This window comes from Schistocerca americana, chromosome X (assembly GCF_021461395.2).
Source record: "Schistocerca americana isolate TAMUIC-IGC-003095 chromosome X, iqSchAmer2.1, whole genome shotgun sequence".
NCBI classification, from domain to species: Eukaryota; Metazoa; Arthropoda; class Insecta; order Orthoptera; family Acrididae; genus Schistocerca; species Schistocerca americana.
This window is the reverse complement of record NC_060130.1, coordinates 683,136,897-683,159,239: the sequence shown is the minus strand read 5'-3', so window position 1 is coordinate 683,159,239 and position 22,343 is coordinate 683,136,897. Positions and strand designations below refer to the sequence as shown.

Genomic DNA, 22,343 nt, shown 5'->3' with positions numbered 1-22,343 from the left:
CATCAAAGAGAGCTACACATTACACTATGTGTGTCCTTTAATTCTTTGTTTCCTGCATGGAATTCGACAATTGTTTCATCCCATGAATTGTCATGTGCTGTCCAGAGTTGTCTTTTGACTGTGTTTTGGAGTTGTACTAATGATCATGCATGGTTCAGATTCGATAACCATCTGCTGTTACATCCAAGGTTTTACCGAGGAGTGACATGTTTTTATGTGCACTAGCACCTTGAAATTCGTGGCACATGAAGTGTTAGTTTTATATGACCTGAAGATATACCTCCAGGGTATGAAACTGGTCACCATATGGTGAAAACACAATAAACAGCTATTGCAAATTTGGTCTTTCAATCAGTTCAATATAGACTATTTTACCATCTCTGATTTTAAATTGTTTGATTGTCCTTCTCATTATGAAAACACTGTGTGTTGCAACTTTAAAAGAACAAAAACACACATGGTTTTTTGTAAACAGTATTAGTATAGGATAAGATAGAGGCCTTATTGGAGTACACACTGTCACTCTCAGAAGTGGTTGTATATATTTACCATTGTGAGTGATTAGCAATGCCAGCTTTACATCCCATTAGCACCTGTGTTGGGTTGGTTTTATATAAGCTGGGCAAGACAGTGTGTTCATATTTGAACCATTTTCAGAATCATTATCTCCAGCATGCTGACATTCAAGATCATCCTTAGAATAATCTTTTCCATCATATTTTCCTCCACACCAGTTCAGTACATTGCATGTGAATACTCTCTGCTGTCACGTTATCCCACATAAGCTTCTCTTTCTGAGTGTTCAGTGCTCCATATGTTTCCCAACTCTCTTTAAAATGGGTGCTAAAGGCCCCAGTGTCAACTGCCCGAAATCCTTTCATCATCACCATCACACATTTACTAACTCATTTCCCTCCTTAATAATTATTAACATGTAACATTACATTCTAGAAAGTAACTTCTTTAGTAATGTTTCAATAACATCTTCAGCTTCCGGAGTCCAGTCTAAGTACTTTAATAAGTTTCACAATAGTCCATCATAGTTTGTGTCATATCATCATACACCACTAAAATTATTCTTTCAATCACTCTATTTCTGCAAATATATCTTCAAATTCTTTGAAAGTGTTTTATTTTTTATTTACACAATCCATCTGTACCCTGGTTCAAATGGCTCTGAGCACTATGGGACTTAACTTCTGAGGTCATCAGTCCCCTAGAACTTAGAACTACTTAAACCTAACTAACCTAAGGACATCACACGCATCCATGCCCGAGGCAGGATTCGAACCTGTGACCGTAGCGGTCGCGCGGTTCCAGACTGTAGCACCTAGAACCGCTCGGCCACTCTGGCCAGCCATCTGTGCCCTGTTTTATACTTTTGCCTCTCAATAATGGCCCACATTTGTTAATTTTTCTCTTATCTGTAGCATCTATATGTGTATTCACTCTTCCAGAACCTTTATTATGAACACTATGGGATATAAACATATTGCAGGAGACAGCCTAGATAAACATGGGGAAAGTAGTGAGTATCTGGAAGCATCTAATGAGACTCTTAAAAAGTTAAAAAACCAAAAAGAGCTATATCACAGACTCTGCAGAGACTTGGCATGACTAAACAACGTTGTTGACAGCCCTGCAGGATTCGAGGTGTCAGTTCCCTACAGTGCTACTTAATAGACATTAGTCGAGGCCATGCCACATCATGATTCGGCACTTCTGCATGCTCAAGGGGGCTCTACATGATGTTAGACAAGTGTACCAGTTTCTTTGGCTCTTTAGTGTAGAAATACCATCAAACTTCTGTCCAGCTTCACTTTTCCAAGTATTTACAATATTTTAAAAAAGGTTATTCATAAACAGCTTCTCAACAATCTGACCACATTGCTCTAGCTGTTGTAGCTAGAGAGAGCTTGGTTCACTGTATATAAAGTACTGTTCAAAGAATAGTTTAGATTTCTGGATGGTTCTAATATTGAGAGTGGCTGTACTTCATTAATTAGGTTACCAACCACAAGCAGATGCTATTTTCCATGACTCATCAGAAGTGTTTGGTTGTGTGAGTTACAACACAGACAGTGTTTCATATTGATCCAAGTCATATGTCACTACTAGGAAACAATAAGTATCAATGCAAAAGGCCTGTGAATCAAGTCATTGTTTGTCATCCAGTTAAAAAGTAATCTCATGTGTTCGTTGCAAGGGTTGTTGCTTTCTCTTGGGTGTGTTAATGAACTTTTATCAGTTACATTATCAGGTACTAAGCTAACCTTGTTTCCAAATGGTACAAAAATAAATAGCAGTTCAAGATGAGTTTTAGAAAGGTATGCTGAAAATTTTATCTGTTGAAAAAAATAGTTTCTTGCCAATGCATTGTCATCAAACTTTCAAAAGATGAACTATGTAGTGCAGGTCATTAAATGTTGTGCAGGAGCAGTTGAATGTAGTGAAAGTAAACTTCTAATTATAGTTAGCTATATGTCCACTGGGACATTGCTGTTGTAGCTTGAGAGAGCTTGGTTCACTGTATATAAAGTACCAAAAGTCAGTTGTATATGGTGATTTTATATTAATTTTGTAAGTGACTGTACAACAAAAATAATGTTGCAAGATCTCCTACATTCATATCGTTTAATGCAGGCTGTATTCTTTCCAACCAGAGTGCAGGAGAACAATAACACAACTATAGACAACATTTTTGTTCATTCTTCATTACTAGAGGAACATTCCATTAGTAAAAGGGTAAATGGCTTTTCAGACCATGATGCACAAATTTTAACTGTAAAACAAATTCATGCTAACACACATGTTAAATATAACTACAAACTATTTAGAAATGTTAATCAAGGGGCAACAGTGACTTTTTGAAACATTGAAGAATAAGAGTGACAGAATGTTTGTAGGCTGATAACATATAATATAGATGATAAATATATTGGTTTTCTCAACATATTTCTCATACTCTTCAAAAGCTGCTTTCCATTAGTATAATTAAAACAGGGTACAAGCACTAACATGCACCCTGGGTGGTTGACTAAATGGATAAGGATATTGCACAGAACAAAGCACTGTAAGGTGCTTAAAAATCTCATTAGAAGGCAAGAAGCATGTAGTATGTCAATAGAATAGCTAATTCTCAGGGTAAAATTAAAACTTAATGGGCAGACATAAAAGAAGCATCAGGCCCACAGCACAGAATCTAGGGTATATACATAGTAGTAAGTCAGACATATTTATAGATTTAACAATCACTTTCTAAATACAGAAGATGAAATAAACAAAAGTCAGTTTCTGCAGGGAATCATAGAACTCTCTTAGAAAATGCCCTTCCAAGACTGTTTTCTGAAGTACACATATGTAATACTGACAAGAGGGATATTGAATCAATAATTAAATTGTTGAAGATTAAGGCCTCTCATGTATACAACGGGCTATCCAATAGGACACTAATACACTGTATTGCATATGTTAGCCTTGAACTTAGCTCATCTGTAGTTTTTCTTTAGGAAGGCTCAGTTTCCTGAACAATTAAAGTAGTCCATAGTAAAATCACTTTATAAAATAGTAGAAAGGTATGATGTATACAATTTTAGTCCTATTTCTATGCCATCGTGGTTAGCAAAATTTATTCAATCATGATACATGAATATATAAGAGTAACAGATCATTTCAGATGACATAATTTGCTGTCAAACATACAGTTTGGTTTTAGAAGTGGGTGTACAACTGAAAATTCTATATTACATTTTCTCTGTGACGAAGAAATTGATGAAATGTATGATCAGATAAAAGAAATTAGTCAGATAGTGAAGGGAGATGAAAATTTAATAGTCATGGGTGATTGGAACTCAATTGTAGGAAAAGGAAACATAGTAGGTGAATATGGAATGGGAGTAAGGAATCAAAGAGAAAGCCGCCTGGTAGAATTTTGCGCAGAGCATAACTTAATCATAGCTAACACTTGGTTCAAGAATCATGAAAGAAGGTTGTATACATCGAAGAAGCCTGGAGATACTTGAAGGTCTCAGATAGATTATCTAATGGTCAGACAGAAATTAAGGAAACAGGTTTTAAATTGGAAGACATTTCCAGGGGCAGATGTGGACTCTGACCACACTGTAGATTAAAACTGAAGAAACTGCAAAAAGGTGGGAATTTAAGGAGATGGGACCTGTATAAACTGATTAAACCAGAGGTTGTACAGAGTTTCAGGGAGAGCATAAGGGAACAATTGACAGGAATGGTGGAAAGAAATACAGTAGAAGAAGAATGGGTAGCTCTGAGGGATGAAGTAGTGAAGGCAGCAGAGGATCAAGTAGGTAAAAAGACGAGGGCTAGTAGAAATCCTTGGGTAACAGAAGAAATATTGAATTTAATTGATGAAAGGAGAAAATATAAAACTGCAGTAAATGAAGCAGGCAAAAAGGAATACAAACGTCTCAAAAATGAGATCGACAGGAAGTGCAAAATGACTAAGCAGGGATGGCTAGAGGACAAATGTAAGGATGTAGAGGCTTATCTCACTAGGGGTAAGATAGATACTGCCTACACGAAAATTAAAGAGACCTTTGTAGAAATGAGAACCACTTGCATGAATATCAAGAGCTTTGATGGAAACCCAGTTCTAAGCAAAGAAGGGAAAGCAGAAAGGTGGAAGGAGTATATAGAGGGTCTGTACAAGGGTGGTGTATTTGAGTACAATATTATGGATATGGAAGAGGATGTAGATGAAGATGAAATGGGAGATATGATACTGGGTGAAGAGTTTGACAGAGCACTGAAGGACCTGAGTCGAAACAAGGCCCCTGGAGTAGACAACATTCCATTAGAACTACTGACGGCCTTGGGAGAGCCAGTCTTGACAAAACTCTACCATCTGGTGAGCAAGATGTACGAGACGGGCAAAATACCCTCAGACTTCAAGAAGAATATAATAATTCCAATCGCAAGAAAGCAGGTGTTGACAGATGTGCAAATTACCGAACTATCAGTTTAATAAGTCACAGCTGCAAAATACTAACGCGCATTCTTTACAGACGAATGGAAAAACTGGTAGAAGCCGACCTCGGGGAAGATCAGTTTGGATTCCGTAGAAATGTTGGAACATGTGAGGCAACACTGACCCTACGACTTATCTCAGAAGAAATATTAAGGAAAGGCAAACCTACGTTTCTAGCATTTGTATACTTAGAGAAAGCTTTTGACAATGCTGATTGGAATACACTCTTTCAAATTCTGAAGGTGGCAGGGGTAAAATACAGGGAGCGAAAGGCTATTTACAATTTGTACAGAAACCAGATGGCAGTTATAAGAGTCCAGGGGTATGAAAGGGAAGCAGTGGTTGGGAAGGGAGTGAGATAGGGTTGTAGCCTGTCCCTGATGTTATTCAATCTGTATATTGAGCAAGCAGTAAAGGAAACAAAAGAAAAGTTCGGAGTAGGTATTAAAATGCATGGAGAAGAAATAAAAACTTTGAGGTTCGCCGATGACATTGTAATTCTGTCAGAGACAGCAAAGGACTTGGAAGAGCAGTTGAACGGAATGGACAGTGTCTTGAAAGGAGGGTATAAGATGAATATCAACAAAAGCAAAATGAGGATAATGGAATGTAGTCAAAATAAGTCAGGTGATGCTGAGGGAATTAGATTAGGAAATGAGACACTTAAAGGAGTAAAGGAGTTTTGCTATTTGGGGAGCAATATGACTGATGATGGTCGAAGTAGAGAGGATATAAAATGTAGACTGGCAATGGCTAGGAAACCGTTTCTGAAGAAGAAAAATTTTTTAACATCAAGTATTGATTTAAATGCCAGGAAGTCGTTTCTGAAAGTATTTGTATGGAATGTAGCCATGTACGGAAGTGAAACATGGATGATAAATAGTTTGGACAAGAAGAGAATAGAAGCTTTCGAAATGTGGTGCTACAGAAGAATGCTGAAGATTAGATGGGTAGATCACATAACTAATAAGGAGGTATTGTATAGAACTGGGGAGAAGAGGAACTTGTTGCACAACTTGACTAAAAGAAGGGATCGGTTGGTACAACATGTTCTGAGACATCGAGGGATCACCAATTTAGTATTGGAGGGCAGCGTGGAGGGTAAAAATCGAACAGGGAGACCAAGAGATGAATACACTAAGCAGATTCAGAAGGATGTAGGCTGCAGTAGGTACTGGGAGATGAAGAAGCTTGCACACGATAGAGTAGCATGGAGAGCTGCATCAAACCAGTCTCAGGACTGAAGTCCACAACAACAACTGTGAGGCAGTGGACAGATTAAACAAAAAGTTGTGAACTTAGGAAGTTATCTTTGATTTAACTGAGGCTTTTGATTGTGTTGATGACAAAAATATTTTTGCAGAAGTTGGTCCATTATTGAGTAAAAAGAGTAGCTCAAAATTTCATCTCCTTGTACTTTAAAAGCAGACAGAAAAATGTCATTCTCCTCAGAAATGGGAATGGCTGTGAGATGCAATCTGATTGGGGCATGATTAAGTGATGGGTGCCCCAGGGGCCAGTTCTCAGACAAATATTGTATACATTCTAACATATTGGGTGTTTCTAAAATATTTACATTTGCAGATGACACTAGTTTGGTGTAGAAGGATATTGTATGCATCATAGAACAAGATATCAAGACTCAGTTTTTACAGTTTATAACACATAATTGAACTAAAATTGACATTCTGGTTACAGAGAATTGGCATATAATTAGTGAATCTGAACTATCCAAACCCTTAGGTGTACAGATATATGGTGGGCTGTCATGGAAAGCCCATTTTCAGGATTGGTTTCAAAAACTGAATGTTGCTATGTTTACCATTAGATCAATATCTGCAAAAAGTGATTGTAAAACATGTAAATGTGGCTACTTTGCTTGTTTTCATTCACTTATGACATACAACATTATTTTCTGGGGTAACTGTGTCCATTCACAAATGGTATTTTTGGCTCAGGAACATGCAGTTTGGGCAATATGTGGTGTAAGTTCACAAACCTTTTGTTGTCTCCTGTTCAAGAATCTAGGAATTCTCACACTCTCCTGTCAATATACAGTTCTCTATAGTTCTTTGTTGTAGGAGCTTATTCTCACTGAGTTAATACTAGGCAGAAATTCAATTTGCACTTGGAACAAACCTGCTTGACTCTTGTGCAGAAAGGAGTACAGCATTCTGCTGCATCCATTTTCAGTAAGCTAATATTAAAAGTAATCCTCACACTTTCCAATCTGCATTAAAGAATTTCCTCATATTTCTCTCCTCCTATTCAACCAGGGAATTCCTGGAAAAATTAAAGCAAATTTCTGAGGTATGCTGAGATATATTATAGATTATGATATTATATACTCAGCAGCTTGTCATATGCATAGATTATATGTAAATTTGATTTTATGGATAATTAACTTTTATTATGTTAATTTTGTGTACTAACTCGTTCCACATGGAACTAAATGTGTGAGTAACATAGTATGAAATTTCCCGTTTCTGATTATATATTGTCTGAGTCTTTTGTGTCATAGCAAGTACCCCAAAGAAATAACATTCAGGTTTTTATCCCCAGGAATTATGCATGTCAGTTATTTTTAATAAAATCATTTTGCATATTAGGTCACATCATTATGAAACACTAAAATAACTGAAATACTTATATATTGGCTGACTTTGCAGCAGTTCTCATCAGTGTGACTCTTCAGAACTGCTGCACAGTCAGTCAAAATGTCGGTATGTTCATTGTTTTAGTTCTTTCATAAAGTAGGGGCCTTATATCTGCAATGATTTTATTCAAATTGATGCTGTTTGTGGAAGCCTGCAAACTTACATGTCTGTTATGTTTACTCATCTTGTTGTTAACCACATAAACATGGAAAAAAATGTATGCTTGAACTAAAGCAGAGCTACATGAATAAAAAAAAAATTCCAAATGCAATAAAAGTTGGGTACTAGATGCTCCTGCCCTCATCCTCTTCCTCACCTGGATTTCTCTCAGTTTTGGGTAATATTAGACTGCTTGGACCTGATAACTATGTCTTTTCATGCCTTTATCATTTTGTAGTTTCATTTAGGAGATTCTTTCTTAAAAGTGGTATGTTAATTGTGTTTCGAGTTGCTTGCATAAAATCCACTTTCTTTTCAGCTATCTGATTATTTTTTTAAATTTCTTTGTTCCTTATACCAAGAGTTATTTTAAATCACTGATGTGAATCATTATGTTACCATACACATATCTCCAGCATGAAATACCTACTTAACCATTCTGTGCAAATACATAGCAAAATGCCCAGATTTTTATTTCTTGTAAGTTTTTTTATTTCTTTAATTAGCCTGAGTTTTTAATACTGAGTTCAAGATAGGTACAGGAGATGTGTGCAGCCATGATTTCATGTGGAAATGTTAGTATTTTGTTGTGATGGTTCTAACCGTATTTCATTGTATTTTTTGTTATTATGTGTTGCCTGCTTTGTTTATCTCTTCGTTGATTGCCCTCAGTGTCGACGTACTGGCTGAAAAATTAGAGGGTGAAAGTGCAACTACTGTCTACTGTAAATGATGTAGCCAACAGAGGCACAGTTGCATTTTACATCAGTTTACTTTCACTTTTCACAACCCCCAATACACACTTTTAATATGGCCAGTGCACTATTGTTCTAACTTCCCATAAGCCTCATTAATAGTTAGCAGGTAAATATCCACATACTGCTACAATAGTTTACTGTTGAATATCTACGAGCAGTAAAAGCCGAACCACATAGTTCACATTTCTTGAAGAATAAGAAGGTACATATGGAGCAGACACTGTCATTATCTTATCACATGGCCTAATTGTGTAATACTTATTTCACAGTTAAGTTGATGCATTGTTGTTGTTCTAACCAACACAGGTTTCTCATCTGAAACTTTGCCGTGGACTGACTGTCTCGTGACCAAAATTCAGGCCGCTATATATCCTCACAATAATAGGGGCCGAGACTACACATTATTCGAAGTTAAATTTTCAGAAATTACAATTAAAACTTAACTCATTAAATTAACTGAATACATCAAAACATTGGTTCTTTTTAACAGTTTCTTCTGCTGCAAGAATTAGGCCAAATTATTTGTTTAAATCATGAAATTAACAAATATAAGTACGCAAACAATACTTTGGACAAAACTGTTAATTACTTTGGAATTAACGTGTTTTCGAATAGAGCCAAATAGATACTTTAAAATTACTAGCATTTTGTCTTCCAGATACTAATAATTAGTACAGAATTTATATCTGTTGATACATCAACAATATAATTTAATTTACAAAAAATTACTGATTTTGCCCTATAATTAAACATACTAACTAGGAATAGTGAAAATAAGTTATAAAAGCAATTACATACATGAAACTAAGCACAAAATTAGATCTGTTGTTATATTCTTTCAAACTGAGGGCCAACCTTTCTCTTTTATGAAAATGCAGATTATATTCACATATGTTAATGGTAATTAGCTAAAAGTGAAAAAAACGAATTTAAGGAGGCAGATGGCAAAACAAGAGGGGAAGTAAAATTATCCCAGCTTGCTTCGTCACAACCACTATGAATTTTTATTATGCCAGTTATTATTATTGTGGTTATTACTATTACAAATATCGGTGGTGGTAGTAGTAGTAGTAGTAGTAGTAGTAGTAGTATTAGTAGTAGCAGCAGCAGTAACAGCAGTAGTAGTGGTAATATAACTGATAATATTATTATAACTAGCATAATAATAATGTATTACTGTTATGTTGATTGCAGTGCACTCTGATTTTCTTGATGGATCACCTGGCATTAGTGGTGTCACAGTCAGAGCGTAATAAAATGTCTCCTCAGAACTTAGCAATTTGCTTTGGTCCTGTTTTGATGCTACAATCAGAAGAAGGGCGAGAACTTGACTTCAATCAACCAATTAATGTTCTACGATATCTGCTGGAGATTTGGCCAAGCAAGTCAGGTAATGTATACTACTGAGCTATAGTGCATGTTGTTATAAAATAAAATTTTCATTGAACTATTGGTCATTACTTAATGGCAATCACTGTGTGAAAATCAATACGTTATTTCTTGGCCAAAAAGATTAATTTCAGTGGCAGTCTTAGATTTATATTGTGTCATGTAAATAACTGACCAACAAAGTGCAATATATGGGCATTGGGTACTTATTAACAAGGGTAATTTAGCTTTACATCAGTTTTTTGTATAGAAGACATATTTTGGGTGTACATGTATTGCATTATACATTTATAACTTTAAATAACTACTGACATTATCACTATGTTATTAATTAATTATGTACAATTATTTGCTGTTGAAAACAAATATTTTGAGTTGTGGTCTGATAATGTATGTAAACTTATCCACATTCTTAAATAATAATTTAAATTAAATCTGTGATGAATTACATTTCTTTGTTGATAATGCAACAAGGCAAAATGAAAACCTGTATGTTATCCTGCAGTAGTATACATTGTATTATATTTGCAGTAGCCTAAATTCTTATTTATACTTTAAGCTCAATTAACTTTTTTTCACTTTAGCATTTACTCTTTTCCACAATTTGAGATGCATTTTGTCAGTCTATGAGTTAAATGAAAGCAATCTGTAAAGTTAATAATTAGAGCTTGAATCAAATGAAGTGTATTCTCCATGATTTCTTTGAATTAAATTTTGCATTTTTCTCAAAACCTGGAATGGCAGAGATTATTGAATGCTGAAATATTAACTTATTATTTATTATCTTACACATAAAGTGAGCAGAGCTACCCAGTTTTAATCCTGATGGTGGAAAAAATTTCATAACAAGAATATGGCCAAAAATCGCTGATTATTGAAGTCTATACTGAATTAAATTCCAAATCTCATTGTAGTAGGGGTAAGGGTTGGTAGGACGGATATCCTTAGTGAGTCAGTAGTGTACTGTAATCACTCTGGGTATAGTAAGGAGTAATCCCAACTTTGAATAACTACATGATTCAAAGATAGAAATAGGTGTCCATTACATATGTAATGTTACCATTCTACACGAGTGCCAGTGTCTGGCTTTAACTGCAAAACAAAATCCAGTCATATCAAGAGAATTATCTACAGAGCTTACAGGAACATCAGGATTTGTGATGTTCCATGAAATTGTGTGTTGGAGGGAATTAGCAATTGGTTTGTATGCCAGACATCTAATAGTGCATGTCTCCCTTGTGACACTGTACAGATGGGCTCATTTTTTGTTGAGTCAGAAATACCAAGATTGGGCCTTGAATTACAGGAGGAATTTTCTCTTCATAGAAAAGTCCTGCTTCAGTTTTCAGAATCAGTATCATGACAGATAATATCTCAATGGAAAGCAGTAGCTGATACAGCATCAGAAATGTCTTACAAAGAGGCCAGTTTAATGTTGTTGGGGTGTTTGTGCAGCAAGGTATCATGAAGAATCGTGTACAGAAATTAATATCTTAATTTTATGTCAGAGGCTTACTGTTAACTGATGGAGGCACAAAGACAGCATAATGCAACCACATGTGATATTTCTCACAGCTGCAGGTGGTCCATATTTAATGTCCATGAATCATCGAATTACTCCAGTGAGTGAATTTCTTGCAGATGAATTGAATGTATCCCAACACATGGACTGGTCAGCTGTGTCTGCAGGTCTTAGTCCCATGGAATATTTTTAGGGTTAATTGGGAAGATGAGTTGCAGCATCTTTGTTACTATGTAGGACCCTTCCAGCCATCAGCACAGTTTTTTTTCTTTTCATGAATGTTAACAGGATACAGTAAGATATTGACTCATCTCATACAGTATTATAGCATCTCTGCCACCAAAGAGGACTCTGCCAGACATTAGCACAGCTTTTTCTTGGGAATAAAGTCAAATAAGATTGAGATATTGGATCACTTCATGCAGCATGCCATGTTACTGATGAGCATGTGTGGCAGTTAAGGGAAACCATTTCTTCCAGTATTTGTTGTACTGTCATTAATTCATTATTTTTAACTGTGTAACTTCAATGTCAAAACTTTACTTTTTACCTGTTTTAAAGACTAAAAACTATAAGTTTTTGGACACTATTAATTTTCACCTTGTCCTGTAACCCTTAATGTATCCTATTATGCAAATATTATCTCATTTCTTGATTATGCTTAACTTTTGGTGACTAGTGTATTGTTGGCATCTCATCTTAATAGAAAACAAAGGGGAAGGAAAACTGTAGGTACTAATAAGGTGGCTTCCACTTTACAGTGGAGTTTGGATCTCTGTAGAATCCATAAACGAATTACAGCATCTAAACCAAGAAAGATTAATTTGTCAATTTTTACAAAAGCCAGTTTTGAACCATATGAGACACCTGTTCCAAGGAATACGAAGCTCACAAGGAAAATATGAATACTAATAAGTGAGAAGCTAATGATGACCTCTGTTGGAGCGACCACCTTCCCCTCAAACTTTGTCTAATTGATGGAGCAGCCCTAAAGCTAGCCGCCAAACTAAAAGTACAGCAGATGTAGCACCTGAAACTAGGTGGATCACATAACAAGCATGATCCAGCAGGCTGCCAAAACCATCAGGCCATCTCAGGAAAGGGAGGAGCAATGACTCTTAGAGTGTGATCAGTGCTGAGGGGTGCTACTGGAAAAGTTTACTTACAGATAAATTGCAGACAACCTTCATGACCTTTCTGAAAGTGAAGATAAGTGCAATAGAATAATTAAACAAGGAAATAAAATACCATGACATGAATTACTGGACTTGATTAATCATGCTAGTAAATCCCATGAAATCTGAGGAATCTTTAGGGGGATTAACAGCAGATAATGAAGGTACCTTCAGTACAGTCATGCTGAAATTTGTTTAGTTGCACAGGATGTCATTTATTAACTTACCGGATCAGTGAACAATCTTACAACTGATTCACAGAAAACAGCATACTTTTAATCTCATATATACTCACACTGAGAAAATTCAGACAAATATAAGAGGCTTACAGATACCAGAAGTAGAGCTCAATGGCTACTTACTAAATGAAAGTTCATGTGTGCAATTCCTAGGTACTCTGATGCATAACAAACAGCACATGGGTATGTCAACCAAAATGATCCATTCTTCCGCTCCCTCTCCTTGTATTCCAATAAATGGGATCAGTAGTGTATTTTACATACTTTCACTTTTACATTTTATTTCTCTACATATTCTGTCAATCATTTTATGAACAAGAGGATCTAAACAATTTAAAGAATATATGAATTAAAAATGGAATATGCAGTACCACATATATGCGGATGTAAATTACATAGAACACATGTAACACGGGAAAGTACAGTTAACTTACAATGGAAATGGAGGGAAAATAATAACATAAAACCAGAAGAAAAGTGAAAAAAGACATTATACATGTAGTAGAATACATACCAAACAAATAACAAAAATACATTAATCAAAAGTCTACATCTCTGGTTTAAAAAAAAAAGTTTCACCAAACAACTACATCTTTATACTTTACTTTTCTATTGCATAATCCTCTGTGGAAATACAGCTAAGGTCACAACAGTACATATTTTAGAGAAGCATGCAGTAACAATATTGTGCAAGGTAGAAATTCAAGTATCTTGTAGAAAGCTCTTACAGGACCCTGGAATTCCGAAAACGCTGTTCCAGTACATCTACTTCCTAATAGTATTAGCAATTAATAATAAGCATGAATGTGGGAAGACTTGTGAAATTCAAAAGGTAATAAAAATAAATAATAAAAAAAAATCAATCAAAATAATCTCGATATTGTGTATGTTTACTTGCCTAGGGATAAGGCAGGAGTTTTGTATTCTGGTGCAAGGGTCTTGAACAGATTAGTGGTAGATGTCAGGTAGGAACAACAAAATCTGAAATATAGAAAACTAAAGTAAAAGTGTGTATTATTAGCCACCCATTCTATAATTTAACAGAATATTTGGACCTGGAAATAAAAATTTTGGGTAACATTAATATTCATACTAAATAGATTTTAGCTGTTCCACTATATAGACAACAGATAGCATTCTCTGAGATTAGTGAAGAATCATCAATCTTCTGGCTGGTTTAATGCAGCCTGCCATGAATCCCTCTCCTGTGTCAACCTTTTCATCTCAGAGTAGCAATTGCAACCTATGTCCTCAATTATTTGCTGGATGTATTCCAATCTCTGTCTTCCTCTACAGTTTTTACCCTCTGCAGATGCCTCAAATACCATTCAAGTTATTCCCTAATGTCTTAACAGATGTCCTTTCATCTTGTCCCTTCTTCTTATCATTCTTTTCCATGTAGTGTTTTCTTCGCCAATTCTGTTGAGAACCTCCTCATTCCCTACCTTATCAGTCTACATAACTTTAAATGTTCTTCTGTAGCATCACTTCTCAAATGCTATGATTCTCTTCTTTTCCAGTTTTCCCAAAGTTCATGTTTCATTACCATATAATGCTGTGCTCTTAACATCCATTCTGAGAAATTTTTTCCACAAATTAAATCCTATGTTTGATACTAGTAGCTCCTCTGGGCCAGGAATACACTTTCTACCAGTGTTAAGTCTGCTTTCTATGTCCTCCTTGCTCCAGCATAGATTTTTTTCTGCCTAAATAGCAGAATTCCCTAATTTTGTCTACTTTATGATCCCTAATTCTGCTGTTAAGCATCTAGCTTCTCTCAATTCTGCTACTTCTCATCACTTTCATCTCTCTTCAATTTACTCTCAGTTCATATTCTGTTCTCATTACACTGTTCATTCCATTCAAAAGATGCTGTAATTCATCTTCACTTTAATTGAGAATAGCAATGTCTTCAGTGAATCTTGTAACTCATATCCTTCCACCCTGTATTTTAATCCCACACTTCAACCTTTCTTTTATTTCTGTCATTGCTTATTTGATGTATAGATTGAATTGTAGGGGGGAAAGGCTACATCCCTGTCATACACCCTTTTTAATCTGAGCACTTCATCCTTGGTTTTCCAGTGTTACTGTTCCCCTTGGTTCTTGTACATATTCCCCTATATCTTACCCATATTTTTTCAGTATTTTGAATATCTTGCACCATTTTAAATTGCTGAACACTTTTTCTGTGTCAAAAAGTCTTATGAAAGTGTCTTGATTTTTCGTCAGTCTTGTATCAATTAGTAGCTGAAAACAGCACCTAAGCTGAGAAGGGTTATTTTTTTCAGTAGTTCATTTTCTACTAAAATACATTTCTTGATTTATAACACATGTAAAGCTTAATATTCTGGAAGTAATTCTGATATTTAACAATGCGGGTAGAGTAGATCTAGTTTAAATTGCTTGTTAGTATTCCATAAAAACGTAGACTGCAACGACTTCTTGTACCTGTTAATGTAGGCCTATAGCTTGACTCATTCCAAATCCTGAAGGCTTTCCTTAATAATATGAGTTACAGAACAAGGAATGTGAAGTAATTAATTAACTGGTCCTGCTAAGTAACAGTTGACTGATTGCTCAAATGTTTGGCTGAAGCATCTGGTGAAAGGAGCAATATGACAACAATTTGTAATTGTACATTCCTTGTATGGCTTCACTCACTCCATGCATTGACTGTAGAATGTATATACCTCAACCTTCCATGTTGTATTTCATCTGACCATGGTGTTGTTTTGTGACCCACAAAGTTCCTTCTAATTCCCAAATAGTGAAAAGGATAGCGTGCAGTCGTGACTGAACATTGGATATTAGTCTGTGCTTGTGATTGTATATTACGTGGTCATTAGTTTGTGTCATTATTACCAGAACATCATCACCAATTATGTCTATTTCAGAAGATACCCTGTCTTCAATATGAATCCTCTTCACTGACTACCATAATTTCATTATTGGTGTGAATAGCTAATGATGTTAAGAATTCTTGCCATTACCTTAATAAATGCCTTTTGCTTTTGTCATACATATGTCTGAGAGGTTGTCATGTGATGGACATTGTAAGAATTTTTGTACAGTTATCAACCAACCCCTGACTGTTAAATGGATCTCAACACTCCACTAGGGGTTACCTTATGACTTTGGAATGGATGCTTTAGCATTTTCATAAATCACTTGATTGCTGTTATCCATTATGCTGTGTGTATTGTCTACCTTTCTGACTACAGCAAGTTTGCAATATACAGGGTGTTATTTCTACAGCATTTTGGAAGTTTAACTTTAATTATAATCACCCTGTAGTACTGAGCTGAATATTAATTTACAGAACTCTATAACATAGTGAGCATTACTCTCTTAACTCATGTAGTGCCATCATCAAACAAAATGTCACCTGTAATCTATACTTTTGGCTGGTTAGTTGCTAATATTAAAACTGACGTACAAAACTAAGAAATACTTATTTTTTATCTAATTTGAATTCAGATTTCTTCTTTGATAAAGTGATCATGGTTGATGATTACAGAGACAAGGCACAACAAATCAAACACATCATTCAACAAAGGTTTTGTGACTGCTTAACCTTGTTTCGTTATTGTGCATTGTCTGAGTAGTGAGTTGAAGTGGGATTCCCTATCTGTCCATGTGTGTAGCATCTTTGGTTGATGTGTTGTGTACATTCAGGGCTCTCATAAAGACAAGTGTGTAATGGTGTAATAACAATTAACTAAGGCACTATTACATCATAAATAAGTAAATTAATACCTATTGTAGCTATCAATTGAACGTTTCACTTTTTTTTGAGTGTTTTCTGGAAAAAGAAAACATTTCATAAGTGTGAATTTTGGACTAGGATTTGTTTACATTATTGCATACAGTAAGTTACATGATTCCATTTGATTCTCTAGTAAGTATTCGAAGTGAAAAGTTCCAAAATAAGTGAAAAGTTTATATAGTGTAGGCTCAGTTCTTTGTTTACTTTTTATTTCATCACATAAACAATACAGGTATAATCATTTCTGTTTCTCTGGAAATTTTGAATTAGTATCTGAACCTTGGGCTTAAACTTTCTAAGAAATTTAATATATTAATTGAGTAGTCTAAGAAATTATTCTTGTTCAACTTAGATTAAAGTTAAAATTTGCTTCTCATTCGTGAGAGGTATAAGACTTGCTGTAGGATTGTTAGTTGCAGGATTTGGTCTGAGGGTTCTTGCAGTTTCTTTCATATGAGTGACTGTAGTGGTGTAGGAATTGGGGAATTAAACAAGGCTCATTGGTTGTGTCGAATTTGCTGTAGAGATAGGAAGATAGTAGAACAGGAGGAGAAGACTGCTGCCCTTCAGATGAAACTAGATAAAGCAAAACAAGATCTGGAACGGTTAAAGGGGGAGTAGGGAAAAGAGAGGTGGGGAGTGACAGCAGGTTATAGAAGAAATAGGAATAGGGCTTTCACAGACAGTGTTGTTGTCAATGTTGAAAACAGGTTTGATCTGTTGTCACAATTGGAAACTGATGTGCCACAAGTAGATGTAGCAGTAGAAAGGGCACACCAACTTTCAAAAAGTGTTTGAGAAGTAAAAAGTCAGAAAAAGTTGTGAAGAAGAAAAAAATTTGTTGTTAGGTGGTTCACATGTTAGAGGTGTTGGCCAACTCTTGCAGGATGAACTAGCCTCAGGTCACAGGGTCACAAATTTTTTTAAACCTGGTGTAAGTCTGGGTAAGGTGATAGAGGATGTAGGTTCACCTTGCAAAGACTTAACAAAGGAAGACACTGTGGTAATTGTGGGTGAAACAGACATCAGCATTGACAGGAACCCTAATTATTCAGTTGAGAGTGACCTTGTAAAGATAGCTTCAGAAACAGTACATACTGGTGCTGGGCTTGTATCTGTTCTGAGTCACATGACCAGCCTCATTTAAAGTCTTCTGTTAGGACAGTTAATTTAGATGTGGGATGGCTGCTTGGATCAGCTATGGGATCTCAAATCGGAGTGGTTCCTGTTGACTCTGTCAGCAGGTGGGACTATACTAGGCATGGCCTTCACCTCAACAGGAAGGGAAAACTGCCTGGGCTAATAGCAAATAACTTAAGTAGGAGGCACTATCACAAGTGGTAAAGTGTCAGTGGTTACAAGTAACAGAACAGTAGTTTTTTAGAGTAGGGAGGGCAGAAATAAAAGATATGCAGAGACAGGCTGAAACTGACATTAACATTGATAAAAACAGGCATCCAGAAAGCAAATTTTAATGTACACAATTCATACAGGCAGTCTTTGATTCTAACTACAGATATTCAAAAATTGGAACAAAAATTAGTTTCATCCAGTGGTAATTCAGCAAGTGCACAAAATCAGTTATCCATATTGGATCAGAATATTTGAGGAATAAGAGGTAAGCTTAATGAGTTGCTTAATTGTGTTGAAGACTTAGAGTTGAGCAAACCAGTTGATATAATCTGCCTTTCTGAACATCATGTGACCACCGTTATAGATATGTTAAATGTTACAGGATTCAAGTTAGCTTCTTACTTCAGTAGAGATAATAAGGAGAAAGGAAGAGTTGCCACATTTGTCAGAAACTCTTTTGATTTCAAGAATAATGATATTAATAACTTTTGCTCAGAGCAGTGCTCAGATGATTGTGCAACAGAAGCAGTATTTCATAGTAAGTCGTTTATAATAGTAAGTATATAGAGAGTACCTTCAGGAAGCTTTAACCTCTTCATAAAAAATCTGGAAGCTCTGTTGTCCCATCTTATGGCAAAAAACAAGGAAGTAGTGCTTGCTGGTGATTTTAATGCGGATTTATTGAAAAGTAACACTGTCATTCAATTTAGTTCCTTCAGTGAACTTTGCAACTAGGATATATAAATGCTCTGAGACAGCTACTGATAACATCTTTGTACCCAAATCTAGAAAAAAAAAAAAAAAAAGAAAAGAAAAAAATCACAAAACCAATAGTAAATGGGATAGCTGATTATGACATGCAGCATCTTGTGTTAAATGTTGAAACTTGTGAGGATAAAAAAGTCTATTAAATCTGAGTTCGTGAGGGTAATAAACCAGTCAAAAATTGAGAATTTTAGGAGACTGCTCAAAGACAAGAATTGGATAGATGTTTACAATACTTCTGACTCAAATGGAAAATACAAATCATTCATTAATAAAGTTACTTCAACTTTTGAAAACTGTTTTCCCCTAAAGGTAACTCAAATCAAACAGAAGTCAAAAATTAAACTGTGGATTACACAAGGAATACAGATATCATGTGGGACAAAGGAGACTGTTACTATCTTGGAGCAGCGCTGTTGGTTGGTTGGTTGGTTTGGGGAAGGAGACCAGACAGCGTGGTCATTGGTCTCATCAGATTAGGGAAGGATGGGCAAGGAAGTCGGCCGTGCCCTTTCAGAGGAACCATCCCGGCATTTGCCTGGAGTGATTTAGGGAAATCACGGAAAACCTAAATCAGGATGGCCGAATGCGAGTCCAGTGTCTAACCACTGCGCCACCTCGCTCGGTGCAGCTCTGTTGTTAGCACTGTAATGCATTACAAAGAATATTGCAAAATATTGAAGAAAGTAATCCAGAAATAAAAGCAGCTTTATAATGAGAAAAAGATAATTACATCAGGCAACAAAATAAAAACTGAATGGGATATAGTGAAGACAGAGACAGGTGGGGCCAAAAAGGAAGAGGAACAGATAGCTCTAAAAATTAATGAGACATTGCTAACAAGTGCATGTAGCATTACAAACCTCTTAAACAAGTACTTTGTTTCTGTTAGTGACAGATTGGAGTTATCAGGTTCAGTGAACAGTGCAATGGAATATCTGCGACCAGTCTTAAAAAAAAAATTTCAGCAAAATAGAAATTACACTCACGTCTCCCAAGGAAGTAGCTTGTGTGGTTATGATAATAAATCAACGAAGTTACTCAAAGGGTGCTCATGTCAGTTGAGTTCTGTCTTCAGTTATTTGTGTAATCAAATATGCTGAAGTTAAGCCTCTTTACAAGAAGGAGGATAAAGAGATACCATCAAACTATTGACCAGTTTCACTTTTGCTGGCTTTTTCAAAAATATTTGAAAAGGTTGTGTTCAAGCATCTCCTTAGGCATGTGACTGCAAATAATATATTGTCTGTGTCACAGTTTGAGTTTCTTAAGGGATCTAAAACAGAGAAAGCTATTTATACTTACAGTGAGAATGTACTTAATTCATTAGATAATAAATTGAAGGCTACTGGCATTTTCTGTGACCTGTCAAAAGCCTTTGACTGTCTGAGTCGCAACATTCTCTTAAGTAACTTAGAATATTGTGGTGTCACAGGCAATGTTTCAAAATGGTTCGAGTCTTATGTAATCAATAGGAAATAAAGAGTGTCATTTCAAAATACCTGAGCAGTTAGTCTTCATCTGACTGGGAATGAATTACATGTGGTGTTCCTCAAGTTTCTATCTTGGGTCCATTTCTTTTTCTTGTATACATTAATGACACCTTGTCCGTCACATTGTCACATGCTAAGCTTGTTTTGTTTGCAAATGATACAAACATTGCAAAAGTAGCAAGTCAAGTGCAGATTTAGAAATAGCTGCTAATCAAATTTTTGAAGATATTAATAGATGTTTTAAAGATAATTCACTGCCATTAAACTTTGAAAAGACTCACCATATGCAGTTCAGAAGCTGTAAGAGATTTCCTTCCAGCATATGTATAACACATGAAGACATGCAGATAAAAGAGGTTTATGGTGTTAAATTTCTGCTTGATAATAAATTCAGTTGGGAAGGGCATACCACAGAATTGCTGAAGCACCTAAACAAATCTGTATTTGCACTGAGAATGATGTCAGATATAGGAGATATAAATATAAAAAACTTGCATGCTTTACTTACTTTCATTCTATTATGTCATATGGGATCATATTCTGGGGCAACTCATCAAACCAAGCAAATGTTTTTAGCATGCAAAATAGAAGAAAAAGTAGAGGTGAATATGGACTGGTGGGAAAGGAATGAAAGAGGGAGCTGGTTGATAGAGTTTTGCACATACCGGGTGATCAAAAGGTCAGTTGTTGTTGTTGTGGTCTTCAGTCCTGAGACTGGTTTGATGCAGCTCTCCATGCTACTCTATCCTGTGCAAGCTTCTTCATCTCCCAGTACCTACTGCAACCTACATCCTTCTGAATCTGCTTAGTGTATTGATCTCTTGGTCTCCCTCTACGATTTTTACCCTCCATGCTGCCCTCCAATGCTAAATTTGTGATCCCTTGATGCCTCAAAACATGTCCTACCAATCAATCCCTTCTTCTACTCAAGTTGTGCCACAAGCTCCTCTTCTCCCCAATTCTATTCAATACCTCCTCATTAGTTATGTGATCTACCCATCTAATCTTCAGCATTCTTCTGTAGCACCACATTTTGAAAGCTTCTATTCTCTTCTTGTCCAAACTGGTTATCGTCCATGTTTCACTTCCATACATGGCTACACTCCGTACAAATACTTTCAGAAACGACTTCCTGACACTTAAATCTATACTCGATGTTAACAAATTTCTCTTCTTCAGAAACGATTTCCTTGCCATTGCCAGTCTATATTTTATATCCTCTCTGCTTCGACCATCATCAGTTATTTTGCTCCCCAAATAGTAAAACTCCTTTACTACTTTAAGTGTCTCATTTCCTAATCTAATCCCCTCAGCATCACCTGATTTAATTTGACTACATTCCATTATCCTCGTTTTGCTTTTGTTGATGTTCATCTTATATCCTCCTTTCAAGACACTGTCCATTCCGTTCAACTGCTCTTCCAAGTCCTTTGCTGTCTCTGACTGAATTACAATGTCATCGGCGAACCTCAAAGTTTTTACTTCTTATCCATGAATTTTAATACCTACTCTGAATTTTTCTTTTGTTTCCTTTACTGCTTGCTCAATATACAGATTGAATAACATCGGGGAGAGGCTACAACCCTGTCTCACTCCTTTCCCAACCACTGCTTCCCTTTCATGCCCCTCGACTCTTATAACTGCCATCTGGTTTCTGTACAAATTGTAAATAGCCTTTCGCTCCCTGTATTTTACCCCTGCCACCTTCAGAATTTGAAAGAGAGTATTCCAGTTAACATTGTCAAAAGCTTTCTCTAAGTCTACAAATGCTAGAAACGTAGGTTTGCCTTTTCTTAATCTTTCTTCTAAGATAAGTCGTAAGGTAAGTATTGCCTCACGTGTTCCAAAATTTCTACGGAATCCAAACTGATCTTCCCTGAGGTCCGCTTCTACCAGTTTTTCCATTCGTCTGTAAAGAATTCGCATTAGTACTTTGCAGCTGTGACTTATTAAACTGATAGTTCGGTGATTTTCACATCTGTCAACACCTGCTTTCTTTGGGATTGGAATTATTATATTCTTCTTGAAGTCTGTGGGTATTTCGCCTGTCTCATACATCTTG

General features: G+C 35.9%; 1 protein-coding gene across 1 annotated transcript in view; it reads left to right on the top strand.

Moving 5' to 3' along the window:
* The window catches only part of LOC124556249 (rho GTPase-activating protein 100F), a 280,318-nt gene that overhangs the window by 227,063 nt on the left and 30,912 nt on the right, over positions 1-22,343 (top strand). Inside the window, exon 25 of the mRNA XM_047130237.1 lies at positions 9,771-9,966. Within this exon, the coding sequence (XP_046986193.1) occupies positions 9,771-9,966 (196 nt within the window). The remainder of the gene's footprint in view (positions 1-9,770; positions 9,967-22,343) is intronic.